Consider the following 14,955-nt stretch of genomic DNA (forward strand, 5'->3'; position numbering starts at 1 on the left):
TCTAGGAGCCTTGCTTTGATGGATCTAGAGAAAGAAAAAAAAACAGAGAAAAAAAGGGGGATAGCGGACATTACATGTGAAACGTCTCCAGTGAAACCATGCATGACATTTGATTAATCCTTCTAATAAAATGGACTATAGCATGTCATATGCATATGACAAAATAGCATGTTATGGATGATACATGAAATTGCCCTGACATGTTATAACAAGGTGGTATCCATTGTTTGTTTATTTTGATGTTAAGAAAAAGTGTACATTGTATCATGAAAAAGCGCCAAGAATGTTTCACACGTCCATGCAAATCAAACGCTTGTGTGAAACCATCCGTCGCATTGGAACGCACCAGGCGATGTGATTCGTTGGTGATGAAGTGGCTACTTTGCTAGTCTGCTTTCTGTGGCTCCACTCGTTTCTCCCAATACATGAATACTTGGATGACCAGCACACCATTGAGTATACTTGCCAGCAGGTTACCCATAAGCATCAATGGATCATCCAATTCAGTCATTGTTGTAAAGACCCGTGCTGTAGTGCCTGCAAAATAGTTGAGGACGGCGAATACAGAAAGTTGCCCAGTGGACTTGTTGACAAAGTTGGTATAGATTTGGGGGATCTTGCTTGCGAGACTGAGCGGGATAGTGATAGCATACAAGCTAGCCATGACCCATGGTGATAACATGGTGGGTGACGTGAGACAATGAAGGATCAAAAGATATGCAATCAAACCCCCAAACGTAGCCCCCAGTCGCCGGTTGTAGAAGAGGATCAACAATGAAATGAGGATGTTTTGTAGCGTAAGGAAAAACGATTCGCCATAAGTACTGAATGGGTTGCTTTGACGCCAATTGTATGCAAACGTGATACAGCATGCTAGGGCTTCAAGCACAAACGATGCAAGTGATAATCCTCGTACAGAGCTGTTCGCCACTATCGTAATGATTTGTGGAATCTTGACAATGGAACCACCCACGACAATACCCAATCCAAGACCCTTGGAAATGCTGTACTTGATGCACGCCAAATTGGTAATCTCAAAGTCTTCCACCAGGGTTTTATAGCACTTGTCCCCAATCAGCGCCACAATCGGTTTCCGTAGAGGTGCCGGTAAACGCATCTTTTGTTGAATGAGCTCATTGTCAGGTACAGGCGCGGCGACGATTGACCGTATTGTACTCCATGCAAGTAAAAGGACGAGAAGAACACGAGACATGGTCGTTGCCAAGGTAACGTGCGTGCAGGGTTACATTTCAATTTGATTATTGGTAACACACAATGATCCCGACCACACCAGATAACGAGGAAGGCATCACTTTTTGTATACAATCATAGTTCGCTACATCCTTTCAAGGCTTGTGTTGTATCCATTACACCATGAAATAAATTTCGCGTTATGCATTCTATGAGCTATCGTCTTTGGATCGAATGCGTTATGATATCATATGCAACATTGGCATCTTTATTAAGCCAAAAACGATCATTGATCCATTCTTGGTCTTGTCATGTTACTCTTTCCTTATCAACTCTTTTCTTTTGATGATGAATAAATATGATCCAGCACTCTACTCATTACAACCACGTACTACCTGTTCTTCAGCTTCCTACGGCAATGTACTTGTTGTCGCAAACGCTATGTACTATCACCCATCTTGCTATTATGTTGTTGTTATAATTGCATACATCATTAAGAGTGCCGTCATTCTTCATTGCCTGATTGTGCTCATCTATCCAAGCACTTGATGACAATGAATACCTAGTTCATAGGATAAGGATGCCTGATCACCTAGGTTAGCCATAATCGCCAAGTGCTCAAATCTTAGCGGGGATAAGCAAATGTGATCTTTTATGCTTGCAAGATAATGGGCCCGACGACAACACAAAGAAGTGCTCATTCATGTTCGCTGATCAAGATTTTGATGATATCGCAAAAGCCGCTGCAATCCCTACTCTACGACTTCTTTTCAGTGATCCCACCCAATAGACGCTGTCGTATAGCCACGATGACTATCTTGTATCGGTCACACTACTACAATTGTTGATTGCTGCTTCTTTGATTGGTTGTTGTAGCTTACTCCTATTACCAAGTCGATTATCGGATCCTCGACTAGATGCCTTTTTCCCTAAGCCGCTTTTTGAAAGAGCAAAAGTTCTATCTTTTATTAACTACAGGTATCAATTTAATATTAGGACGTCATGCATAAATGCCGGCATAGCGTTAAGTTGAGAATGTCATCAAGGCATCATGGTGGTAACACCTCCAAACCCAAGCTGAGTAGCATCACCCGCCCATGATCCTTGATAAAACTCGTGTCACGCCAAGGTAAAAATGACCAAGTGCCAACGATTAGGATAATGTGTGTGTATTTCAAGGTTGGACAAAATTTGACATGCTATCGTACCTTTGTGCAAGATGACACGGAAGCACCAAACTGCAGCACCTTCTATAAAAGGGGAAGTTCAGTGCTCATCACTGATACACATTTGGATTTCCGCACCCCATGTGCACAAGCACGGAAGAAGCACTTTTTTCAAATCGCGCATAAAGGGATGATTGTGACACATGGCAACATACAATGATCGAGTAAATTTGTACACGTTGTATTGAAAACAGACACAAATATATATAAAAGAAACAAGAACTGGATGTGTGTGTGTGGTGCGTGTGTGTGAAACAAGATGATACAATTGAGATAAAAAGGTGTGTTGTTGTTGTTGTTATGTGTTGATTCGTCGTTGCTCTCTTCTGATGATGATGTTGTTATGTTGTAGTGAGTCTAGTTGAGTTGCTGAGAGAAATTGCTGGATAAGGATGGGGCCGAGTATCCCTCATCACGCCCCAGGCTAGTGTCGCGATGATAGTCGTCGGGTTGAATATCGCTGTCAGAATAATAGTAGTAACAGCGATTGTCGTCATTATCGGAACGACTTCCGATGAGTGAAATGCCGGCATTACTTGAGGAACCATAGCTGCTTGTGTCATTGATGTATGAGTAACCTTGAAACGCTTCTTGAATCGACGAGGTGAGGAGATCGGTATTGGAAACAGGGGTAAGCCTTGGTGTCATGTTGAGAAAATCTCTGTCAAAATTGCTCAAGTCTGTTTCCGAGCGAAGGTGGGGAACATATTCGGGAGGGATCCGTTTGTGATACACGTCGGACCAATCAAGGGAAGCAAAGTAAGGGTGGGATCTGATGATGATGGGTCCATTGGGCCCTGTACCCAATCGTTTATGCTCATCCCGCCATAACAAACCGGTAATGAAATCTTGAGATACATCATCAAACGCATCCGTGAATTCGAGATCATCTTCCAATATCCGCCGATACATTTCCCCATGTTCTTCGTGATAAAATGGTGTGATTCCTTCCAACATCTCATAGAGGATCATCCCAAGGCTCCAAAAATCAATGGCATACGTGTAAGGTTCTTGCTTTAGGATCTCTGGCGCAAGATACTCAGCAGTACCACAAAAGGTCCCGGTGCGTTGATTATCCAATCCAATGGCTGGTTCGAATTGCTTTGATAAACCAAAGTCAGTGAGAACAACATGCCCATCAGCATCCAATAGTATGTTTTCAGGTTTCAAATCCCTGCAAGTTACAGAGATTGGTTAGTGCGTTCTCAATGATCACGTTGACCTTTTCTCACCTGTAAACGATGCCTAAGCTATGCAGCTCTTGTAATCCCAACAAAATCTCAGCAGCATACAATCGGCTACGTGTTGGGGAAAACACTCGATGTCTCGCAAGCTGGGTTGCAACGTCACCTCCACGATGATAATCAAGAACCAGAAATAGTTGGTCTGCATCTTGAAACGCACAATGTAGTCGGACGAGAAAAGGATGTCGTATTTCAGCGATTGACGTAAGAATATCCCGTTCCATCTTTGTATGCACAATCTCACGCTGTAGCACCACATTTTCCTTGCTAATAGCCTTGAGAGCCAGTAAGCGTCGAGGTGACCGATAGGATTGCACCAATAATACCTTTACAACAATAACTAAATTAGCTCATCGAAAACACAACCACCTTTACCACGTGCTTTGCTGCGGGATTTCTCTCTACACTCCTACATACCTTGCCCATACATCCGCGACCAAGCACTTGCAGAAATCGGTAATCTTGTATCGTGGGAACATGGTGCCGCTCTTTTGAAATGGTATCCTCGTTGTAATCACTCTCCCCCCTTTGAGATGGTTGCACTACTCTCATGTGGGATGATGTTGTTGATGATGATGATGATGGATATGTGTCGAATGATGAATAGGATGACGTGCGTTGTTGTTGTTGTTGATGGTCAATTGGAATCCTGGATGATGACGGGACACTGTATTCGGGGCCGACATCTTCCATTACAATATCGGAGACGCTATCCATCATAGGCGCCGCCGAAGGAACCTTTTCTTGTAGTGGTCGTGATGATGATGATGGTGCTGGTGGGGCTGAAATAATGGCATCATTATTTTGTGTGAGGGAAATATCATCTGCTGTAGTAACAGGGCTGCGTACAAATTCGGTATCTTCAGGTCGTTGCTTTGTCAAAAAGTCGCGAAACAATGTTGATTTGCCAATAACTGGATCCAACGCACATCGCTTCAAATACGTCTCAATCTTTTCGGAATTTGGCTTGGTGGATCGTCGTCGAGAAAGCCGATGTAGGAATGCACGTATACTTGCTTTTTTGCCGGTGCCATAGAGACGTAAATCGGGCTCGACAAGTTGTGGCAATGAGATCTTTGATTTGCGATAATACTTCTTGACCTAGTAGTAGCCATCAATGATGATAAGCTACATGGATCATCCAATCATAGCTGGTACCAATTACCTTTCTATCGAAATCGATGAAATCGGGTAGATAGCGTACAAGCGACTTGTGCAGTAACTGATCCTCGATGATGACATTAAAGACCTAATGGTGTTTTTTCATGCATTAATAACAAAGATAATGGGCTATGTTTCAGATATTTCGTCATCCGACTTACTGTAAGCACGCGACGCACCCGTTTCTTCTTTTTGCTATCGTAATCTTGTAGCATCATGGTCGATTCGATAACAGCGATCTCGAGTTGAGTACCCCCGTTGTGGTTGAGGACACTGGTGTTGGACTGAGTATACATGATGGAGGAAGACATTGTGCTTGATCCGGTCGGTGGAGCATTCCGATGGTTTGCCGACGGGCTCTCCGAAGACCTTGTGGATGGCAGGAACGCGATTGGCATAGGATAGTTGTAAATGTGTAACTTGTGTGGAAAAAGAATGAAATAAAGAGAGAGCGGAGGAAGGAATAGGCCCTATGTGGATGTTGTTGTAGGCTGTATAGGACAAAAAAGAAATGAAGCAACGCTACACAGGATGGTTTGCTGTTGCTCTGACGGCCCCCGTATTACCTAAAACGTGCTTTCCGACAAAGAAAAGCTTACTCCTCGGTATATAACGACATCTGATGTGATACCACCTTCTATGTACCTTTTACCTTTCATTGTTGCCTGTTGCTATGGAAACCCATTTATCGTTATTGTAGTAGTATAAAACATAAACAAATCTCCTCCTCCTCCTCCATGCATCATTATCAGCCACATCCCCTTCCTCTTCCTCCTTCTTCTACCTACTTGTTGGCATATCAAATAAAAATCTCCTTGGTAACTTCATGACATCACGAGTTTATTACATGTGACAACCAGGTACACTCATCTTAGGGGTACAATGAATGTCAGGGTATACGTTTTATTTTGCTTGTGTCATGTGGATTATCTATTCTGATTCTATGGATGATGATGATGAAGAGGGTGACCCTGGTTCCTGTTGTGAATATGGGGTGTCAGCCGCATCAGCCACTGGTTGAGGCTGAGATCGCCTTCTCTTCTTATGCCCGGGTCCAGGTCGTTGTCGATTAGGAGCATTGAATATCAAAGGTTTCTTCTCTAGTCGCTTTAATCTCGATTTCCATAAAAGACGTGCTGCATTGCTTAGTGTTTGTTGAAAGTCGTTTTCGTCAGCACCAAGACTGCTATTACGCAAGATACGTTGTAACGTGGGGCGGCTACGTTCAGTCACTGTAGTCTTTCGCCTTAGCATGTGTTGTGCGGCTATGGGGGCTTGTGTGGTGGCGATGGCTAACTGCTTTGCTCGTTGATATGCATCGGACACATCTTTGAACTGTGATGCTTGATTTGGTTGTATAGCTGCAGATGCCTTAATGAAAAGCAATGTTAGAGTGAGTCAATAGCACCTTTCCCTTATACTCTTTGCCACTCACAGCATCATTGCTAGTCCTCCATCTTCTCCACTTTTCGATCGTTTGAATCAATCTAATAGCAAAAAAGGATATGAGCAGAGTATTATAGATAAATGCATGAATAGATCACTTACTCCCTCTCTGATTGCATCTCCTTTATCTCAAATGGATTCACAGGCTTCAATGAAGTTTCGACAACGAAAATGAAGGCATCATCATTCATCATTTGCTTGAAAGCAAGAGCCGCTCGTCCATGGTTATGGGTACTAGTGTCAGCGAGACCCGCAACATAAAAGTCATGCAATTGACACCACGTTGCTACCATAAATGAGTTTGCATAATGAACCTAATCGATCTTTAACAATGAACTTACTTGGATCAACGCGTATCCCAAAACGTTTCCAACATGTAGGCTGCGAGTAATAGATGAAATACAACGTGTAGATAGCTGCAATCTTCATCGCCGGCTGATCACTCATGATGTAGGCTGAATAGTAGTGGTACGAACAATGAATATGGCATAGGTGGAATACATGTACATTTACCACTTACAGCTCCCGGCATCATAGAACGCTTGCAAGTAACGTGGTCGATCCTCTTCTTCGATAGCACCAAAGTGAATGAGATAAAACTGCAAGGTCTCCCACGCACGTTGGAAATCGGTATAGTCGTGGTGTTCGTGCTATGATAGATCGTTAACATTGTCTCGTAGATCACATGTAGCAACACGCTTACTGCAACAAAGTTGGTCACTAAAAGTTCTACATCGTGGCTAATCGTGGGTCGCAAAAGGCCTCTTTGGCTTCGATCGATGCGTACAACATCAGCTGCATCAAGGACGCCAGAAGGGTGTCTGTTGATCATTTCGCTGCAAGTTGTGGTAGAGAAAACAACTAAATTTGTAGAATAGCCCGGGACAATGTCGGCACACTGGTTATGCTATCAACACTAACAGCGATTCCCCCCATCAACAAGCTACTCTTTGGTAAAATTCGATACGCTTATTACATGAATAAATGTGCCATTGTTATTGTCTATCCAATCAACTTTTCTTGTGTCGGCCTTTACCCAAAAAACGCCATCACTATGAAAGACGCTTTCAATGTATGCAGCCATAGCTAGATGTTCAACCAGAATATGGGTATCAGGATGTTGTTTTATATAAATTGCTTTTTACATGAACGAATAAGAAGTTATAAACATCAATCTACTATATCGAGTAATTTTCTATAGAGTGCATTTGAACAATGAGCCTTTATCTTGGTATCATGATGGGGGCGGGTGAGAGGGATAGTAATCGTAATTCAGGATGATGCTTTTGCCTTCCCCTTTGTACGTGATCGTTTGGACTTTGCTTTCTCTGCAGCTTTTGCCTTCCTGGTTTCTGCCATTTTCCAGAACCGTAAAAGATGGTTATCGGTGCGACCAGGAAAGAACTTTGTCAACATCGACCACTTTCGTCCGTGCTCCTCAATCAGTGCATAGAGCCTTTCTTCTTCTTCAGCGGTAAACGGGGCAAAAGTAAGGGAAGGGTCGAGAATATTGGTCCACCGTTCACGAGCCTGCATATCCGTACGACCTGGCAAATGCCGTTGTATCTTATTCCAATTGCCAACACCATAAAAATTCACAGCACGTCGCAGCGTTTCATCCTCTTGTTCAGTCCACTTTCCACGGCGAATGGCAGGGTTGAGAGATTTCATCCAACGTTGAAGACATTGATTGCCCGTTCGATTGCCCAACATGCTTGCTGTTTGTTGCCAATTTCCCTCGCCCAAAAGAGCCACTGCTTCTCGTAACGATAAATCGTCTTCTTCGGTCCATTTCTTCTTTGAATGGCTGGTATTCCTCTCTGATTGATATCTCGAAAAGCATTGTGAAGCGGTGCGATTGGATCCATGCTCCTTGGCTATCAATTCCCATTTTCCATATATGCCATGCTTCTCCACCAGCTCATGTAGCTTTTGTGATTCTGCTTTGGACCATGGCTTCTTGTTGATTCTTGGATGTTCTTGTGTTGTCCACTGGATGATGCATTGCACTGGAGTTCTTGAATGTACCTATGAAAAAATAACCCTTGTAAACAATGTGACATCTTTGCTTAAAGGGATTCCATACTTACATAGAGTGCGCTAATACGCTTCCAATTCAACTTGTCCACTGGTACGTTTTCCAATTCCTTATCCGACATCTTGTCAACCTCCCATATCTTGTGCTCCTCTTTGCTAGTATGATTAAAATTGAATTTAGTAATTGCATATACATGTTGAGAAGGATACACAAATACCTGGCAACGATCGAAACAACCAGTGCACGCCGTGCTTCCGCATGTACACCATCAAATAATCTTTGTCGCTCTGAATTTGACCCTGTATTACATTGTGAGCAGCAAATAAGAAACCTAAATCTTGTTTTTTTTCAACTTACAAGTACGTCGCACAACGCCCATACTTTGATCGATAGTATCCTGTTGGGAAGGATCGGTTGCGATAGGTGGTTTGTTGCCATCTTCGTCAATGAAAAAGTCATACGTCGTCGGGTACTTTTTGTGGATCTTGACAGGCTTTTGGTCCATTTTCACTTCCATACTTGAGAGGTCTCGAACGTTTTGCTAACAAAATCCATGTTGGTTATAGGTCTAATGAAACCACATCTCTCATAGTTACCATCAACTCCTGCGTTGCACGTATTCGTTCATTAATCCATCCAAGTTGATTTTCAGCATGCTGTTGCATTTCCATGTTTAGGCGTAGTGCCTCTGCAATCGCAAGCGATCCACGGGTATAGTCATCAAGATCAGGAAATTCGATCAACGAGCTTAGCACATCAACAGGTTGCTCTAATGCGGGTGATAGCTGTGATGATAAAGGTGAACTTATTGCTGCTCCTTCTTCTTGTGTAGTTGTCGGCTGTGAGTCCAATACTGGTGCTGCTGCTTCTTCTTGTGTGGATGTTGGTTGTGAGTCCAATACTGGTACTGCTTCCTCTTCTTCTTCTCTTGTAGGTGATGGCTGTGTGTCTAATACTGGTGCTGCTGCTGCTTCTTCTCTTGTAGGTGATGGCTGTGTGTCTAATACTGGTGCTGCTGCTGCTTCTTCTCGTGTAGGTGATGATTGTGTGTCTGATACTGGTGGTTCTGCTTCTTCTTCTCGTGTAGATGATGGTTGTATTTCACTTGATGCCGTTGCTGTGGCGTCCTCCTCATCAACATGATTCGGTGGCGTTGATCTTTCCATTCCTTGTTCGCTTGTAGTATTCAATGATTCGTGTATGTTGTCGTGTGTATGCTTCTTTGTCTTCCTAGTCGCTTTAGCTCTTGAAGGTCGCAAGGATGATGACTCTTTGGCGTTGGTCGTCTGTTGCTCGGCAGGTGGTTTATGTGCAAGACGTGTACTGGATCTTAAAACACGCGAGCTTGGCTCTGGCACTTCTATCTTGGCACGAAACGAATATGACACTCGTCGTTTTCTTCTGCGCGGCTTTCTGGTGGTGTTCTCAATGTCGTGATCAGCTGTGTCTAGCATGTCCTCCTCGATTCGATCAGTGTCAGAATGTGACGATGGCAACTTGTCCGGTGAATGCTGTTGATCGTTTTCAGATACGTTGAAGTGTATGTCATCGTCGGCAGGTTCATGTTGGGGAGGTGTCTTTCGTTTTGACATGCTTCAAGGTGGGAAGAAGAGTGCTGACTTTTGGTTTCCTGCAAGCCGCCAATTCATCCTCCAGCAACAGCCTGTGGTGGACATGCATGCATACATGCTACTATTGAACTTCCTTTATACCATCCAAGCACACCACATTCATTATCCTTATTGATAGAAATTATAACAGCTTTAGCTATGTAGGCATTGTGAAACCAAATTCAATATACATATTTATGGTCGCCCAACAGGGAGACCACCATTTCACTAGCACATAGCACTATATTATGCATGGGGGGAAATAGCGGTTGTTGATGGCCATATTCATGATGAGTAGTAAGCTGGTATATATCGGATGGTGTCGGTTGTCCTTGTGTATGTATACCCATTGGAATGGCAAATAGAAAAAGAAAATGTTGGACAATGCACACAAGGTTCCGTGTGGGCAACACAAACGAATGAGATATGCTTGTTGACCACGTACAACTTTTTTACCCTTTCGTGGAATAGCATTGAAGATTAGAAACGTCTCGTCCTACTCGAATTTCACAAAAGAGATGCTCGTCTCATATACATGCAGCTATGGCATCAACATTACAAAGATGAAAATATGACATGCTTTAGTGAATACGCTTGCAAACAGGCCCATTTTCCTTGACGACTCTGCCCTACAGTATTGGATTGCGTGTGCCACAAAGTTTCAGTACAGAAAAAGTAACACTAGCGAGTAGATTGAGAATACAAGATTCGTGAACCAGTAGTGATTGTATCATTAGTGTTTTTGGGGGGAGAGAAGAAAACTACACCAACCACGCTGTTATACACAATTATGGGACAAAGTGCACGGATGAATTACGAGCATCTAGTAGAGCTACTTCATGTGAATAAACAAGCGGAAAACGACACGGGAATAGGCCGCTAGTTGTACAAGGCATGTCGGGTACACGAAGCATCAGCGGTTGGTCCATGTTATACAAGTAAACTGGTACATCTTGACACATCTCCTCAAAACCTTTGTTGTGCATTTGGCCAAGCGACACAACAAACTTTAACGTTATTGATGGTGTCATTTGAATGCATATGATGATCCACGTTCGATATACGACACACAACACACAAAGGGAACATGATGGGGGATACGATCAAAGTGATACGGATTCCCACCGACCAAATCCTTTTACGTGACGAGATGTTTATTATATGCCGCACATCACGTAGAACAGCCGTGCGCACATCTACATGTAAACTTTATTGCATTTTGGGCATATGTGCACGGACTAATGTCCCATTTCAGTCGCTTGTCCTCAACACAAACAAAGGGTCCCTTCGCACCACATAACCGACACTGCATTTCAGCTTCACTATGGCCTGACTCAAAAGATCTATGTTCTTGTCTTACCATTGCTTGCTTGTTACACACACTGGGACATCCGTGGAAACAAAGAAAAGGGAAAGAACGAAAATTTTGTCGATTGTATATACATAGCATTGTCGGCATAATGCGAAACGTTCCGATTTTTTTGGGGGCATGGATATAGTAGGCTCCAAGGAGTGGTGTTTCATCGGCGATGAGCCGAACAAGATCCAAGAGATGAAAAGCGATGGTGTATGCAGCTCCAAGTGACAAAAGTAGAATAATCGACCTCTCATTATGCATGTGAATAATCTAGATCGGTTTCTCCGCGCTTGAATAGATGATGCACCAGAACACGATATCAGCTTACTTATTCCCAGCTGTGCATCGATGGATAAGGACAGGTGCACCGGAGACGAGGCAAAAGATGCAACCTATTCACCAGCTTGTGTCGCACTCGGAATCTAAAACTAGGATGGTTGTGCGAGCAAGAAAGCTTCTTTTCCCTTTGCCTTTAACCCCTTTCATTCAGGGCAGCTTACGTTCTGATGTATGCTAACAACGACATACATTCAATGAAGAGGCACCAATTTTTGATTTTTTGGGGGAGGTCTTATTATGAGGTATAGCATGATCCCATATCAATTGCTTGCCGTTGAGACTCATTTGATGATCCAAACCTTTGCTGTTGCCATGGCGATCACCGGCATAATGTCCTGGTTTTCGCAAGATATCATCCGAAGTACTTTGAGTGTCCGACTTGATAGTGGGCCCAGCGGTGTCTATATATCGATGGTGGAGACTTGCATATGTACATTCTAACAATCCAAAAAGATTGACGGATTGTGGTGATTGTTACAGTTGCACCAAAAGAAATGTGGTGCAATCCCGATTGTCTACTTTCTTTCCTTTGGCCCAAAGCAAGCTTTTCTCTTTCTAGACGTACCTGGATATAAAAAAGGTGTCTTTTCCACACGCTTCCTTTTTTCTTCGCCTTTCTTTTCCTTTTAGGCTACTATTCCCTCTATCATATACCTCTATCTTTTTGCTACCTACTACCTTAATCCAACATAAATGATAGTCGCAGCACCATCTTGGAATTCTCTTACTACATGGCATCCCGCAAAAGCAGGAGCTCTTACTGCAGCTGCAAGCTTTGTTGCTCTTGCCGCCATTCTCTATCGTCAGCTGAGTAGCTCCAACAAGGATCAAGAAGATAGCATCCCATCCCCTGAGGGATCACTTCCATTTATTGGTAGCGTACAACCCTCCATCTTATCAACCCATTACCTACACCAAGTCATATTCACACACTTTTTTTCCTATAGGCCATCTTTGGAAACTACGTAAGGGTGCCGTCAAGAAATGTCTTCAATGGCAAGATGAGCTTGGTATGTAATTTGGATATCGATCTCACCATTACTTATCACTCAACTAAAATTATCCTAGGTCCTATCTATCGCCTGAACCTTGGCATGGGCAAGAAATGGGTGATTATCGGTAGCCCCACCGTTGCCCATGAGATCTTGGTTGCCAATGGAAGCATGACAGCTGTTCGACCTTATCAACGACCCATTCATGACATCTTAACTCTTGGTGGAAAGTAAGTTTCGCATTATCTATACCATCATCTCAGCTCGATGTCTAACATGGCAGTTATCATTTAGAGGTGTTGCTTTTGCTGATCCATCGAAAGGATGGCGTATGATGCGATCAGCTTGTAAGTTTCATGAATCAATCGCATGCTAGAATCATACAACGTAGGCTCATGCAATTTTTCTCTTATGATAGTACATGCATTGGTTAATCCCAAGAACCTTGAAAAGTATAGCACGCTCTTGGATAAGGATGCTGACGACTTGATTGGCTACTTTTTATCACACAATGGGGGCAACGTGAATCCTGAACTTGCATTGATGCGTACAGCACTCAACTTTGTGCTCATCACTTGTTTCGCTATTAATCTTGGCACTTTGGATGATCCATTATTTCGACGAATTTCCATTTCGGTGGAAGAGGCAGCTTCATTTGTTGGCGTGAGCAAAGAGGCGCGTACTTTCCTTCCCATTCTTGGCAACAAATTTCAAGAGCGATTCAAGGACTACATCAATAACCGACATCACCCATTACTTCGTGAAATGATGGCCCAAAGCATGGATACCGGCAAGGAGTGCCTTGTGCGAACATACCATGAGCTCCGAGATGACGGCATTATCGATGATGACGATATTGTGGTTGCCATGAGTAAGCTTTAGAGTTTAGGCTATGTGTTTGTGTGTGTATGCTGTTGTCTAACCTGATGTGCGCGTTCTTTTTGTGTAGCGGAGATCATGACTGCAGGCTCGGACACCACAGTTGCCACGATGCTGTGGCAATTACTTATTCTGGCCAAGTATCCCGAAGTACAAGCCAAGATGCAAGCTGAAGTTGATGAGTTCGTTAAAAAGCATGATCGATTACCAACCTTTGCCGAACGTGAAGCTATGCCATATACTATTGCCGCTCAAAAAGAATGTATCCGTTTCAGACCCACATCTTACTTTGGTCTTCCCCATGCTGCTGATCGAGATAGTAAGTACAATGATATACAAATTCAGGCCATGTGATTTCATTTTGCTCACATGACCTTATAGTCGTTTGGCGCGGCAACATCATCGAAAAGGGTACTACTATCGTAGGCAACATGCGAGCATTGCATACCAGCACGGAGCTATTTGAAGATCCAGAAGAATTCAAACCCGAAAGATTCTTGGGTCGACCCGCTACCACCATGTTCAGTGAAGCCAATGGCAACGTCCAAGACCGAACCAATTTTATTTTTGGATTTGGAAGGTAAGAATTACGCACACCAATCCATAATTGCGGATGCACATCATACTTACACCTACGCCACAATGGCTTTCTTTCTACTATACAGACGTACATGCCCTGGTATTCATTTGGTGAGTGATACTAGTATACAATGGTCGTGTTGTGGTATAGTGATACTAACAGCTGTATTCATTTAGGCCGAATTACAAATGTTCAACATCTTTGTTCGCCTATTCCAAAAATGCACCATTATGCCTGGCCTTGATGATAATGGCCAACCTATACCCATTGATCTTGAGAGTCTTTCATCCAGAAGCTTTGTATCACCTCCTGCACCTTATCAGGTGCGCTTCGTTCCACGCGTTTAAACTTGTACACTGTAGAAAAATGACACTAATAAACCCAGCGTGTATATACCAACCAACTTATGGTTAAGGAATTGGGGATAAACATTCACGAAAAAGGATGACAAGTGAAAGTGCAACACCAGATGACCAAGTCTTCTGGCGGCCGTTATCAAATCGCTGGCACAGCAGCAAGTCGACGTAGCATGTCGTTACACAATGACCACCACTGCATCGTACTCAGGGGGAAGCTTTCTACAAGGCATTACCAAGCAACATCCCAACTAAGCCTAACAAAGGATTTATAGTATGCAAGCTTTCAATTGGTGCATATCCTTGTTTCCTGTCATACAGCAATCTCGCTTTAGTAGATGCAAGATAATGCATGACAAGGCAGTGGCTTTATTGTATCAAGGATTCAACATCATCATTGCGCATAACGAAAAGGTTCTAAAGCCGTATTCACCCTTTGAAGCTACAAGGGCATGCTATGTGAAGGTACTATGAAGTACGCAAGTCAGCTTGACAGGATCATGGCAGCTGTAAGGGCGACTTGCATACCATTATCA

At 43.2% G+C, this 14,955-nt stretch overlaps 5 protein-coding genes across 5 annotated transcripts; 1 reads left to right on the forward strand and 4 right to left on the reverse strand.

Moving 5' to 3' along the window:
• Positions 1–385: 385 nt before the first annotated feature.
• Positions 386–1,213, reverse strand: O0I10_008997 (uncharacterized protein; the record flags this gene model as incomplete). The annotated part of the gene is made up of 1 exon (XM_058488995.1): positions 386–1,213. One exon carries the CDS (start codon positions 1,211–1,213, stop codon positions 386–388), a length of 828 nt encoding a protein of 275 aa, XP_058340221.1.
• Positions 1,214–2,774: 1,561 nt separating this feature from the next.
• On the reverse strand, positions 2,775–5,133 carry O0I10_008998 (uncharacterized protein; the record flags this gene model as incomplete). The annotated part of the gene is made up of 5 exons (XM_058488996.1): positions 2,775–3,591; positions 3,650–3,987; positions 4,079–4,762; positions 4,827–4,910; positions 4,984–5,133. 5 exons carry the CDS (start codon positions 5,131–5,133, stop codon positions 2,775–2,777), a joined length of 2,073 nt encoding a protein of 690 aa, XP_058340222.1.
• A 619-nt stretch (positions 5,134–5,752) lies between these two features.
• Positions 5,753–7,100, reverse strand: O0I10_008999 (uncharacterized protein; the record flags this gene model as incomplete). The annotated part of the gene is made up of 6 exons (XM_058488997.1): positions 5,753–6,193; positions 6,258–6,309; positions 6,371–6,554; positions 6,610–6,723; positions 6,789–6,918; positions 6,972–7,100. 6 exons carry the CDS (start codon positions 7,098–7,100, stop codon positions 5,753–5,755), a joined length of 1,050 nt encoding a protein of 349 aa, XP_058340223.1.
• A 440-nt stretch (positions 7,101–7,540) lies between these two features.
• Positions 7,541–9,898, reverse strand: O0I10_009000 (uncharacterized protein; the record flags this gene model as incomplete). Its single annotated transcript, XM_058488998.1, has 5 exons — positions 7,541–8,296; positions 8,359–8,461; positions 8,524–8,605; positions 8,664–8,847; positions 8,903–9,898. 5 exons carry the CDS (start codon positions 9,896–9,898, stop codon positions 7,541–7,543), a joined length of 2,121 nt encoding a protein of 706 aa, XP_058340224.1.
• Positions 9,899–12,305: 2,407 nt separating this feature from the next.
• On the forward strand, positions 12,306–14,410 carry O0I10_009001 (uncharacterized protein; the record flags this gene model as incomplete). Its single annotated transcript, XM_058488999.1, has 9 exons — positions 12,306–12,486; positions 12,560–12,622; positions 12,681–12,834; positions 12,899–12,951; positions 13,023–13,475; positions 13,554–13,802; positions 13,865–14,063; positions 14,149–14,173; positions 14,240–14,410. 9 exons carry the CDS (start codon positions 12,306–12,308, stop codon positions 14,408–14,410), a joined length of 1,548 nt encoding a protein of 515 aa, XP_058340225.1.
• Positions 14,411–14,955: the final 545 nt, after the last annotated feature.

Source organism: Lichtheimia ornata (genome assembly GCF_029851405.1).
Source record: "Lichtheimia ornata isolate CBS 291.66 chromosome Unknown scaffold00050, whole genome shotgun sequence".
Classification (NCBI taxonomy): Eukaryota; Fungi; Mucoromycota; class Mucoromycetes; order Mucorales; family Lichtheimiaceae; genus Lichtheimia; species Lichtheimia ornata.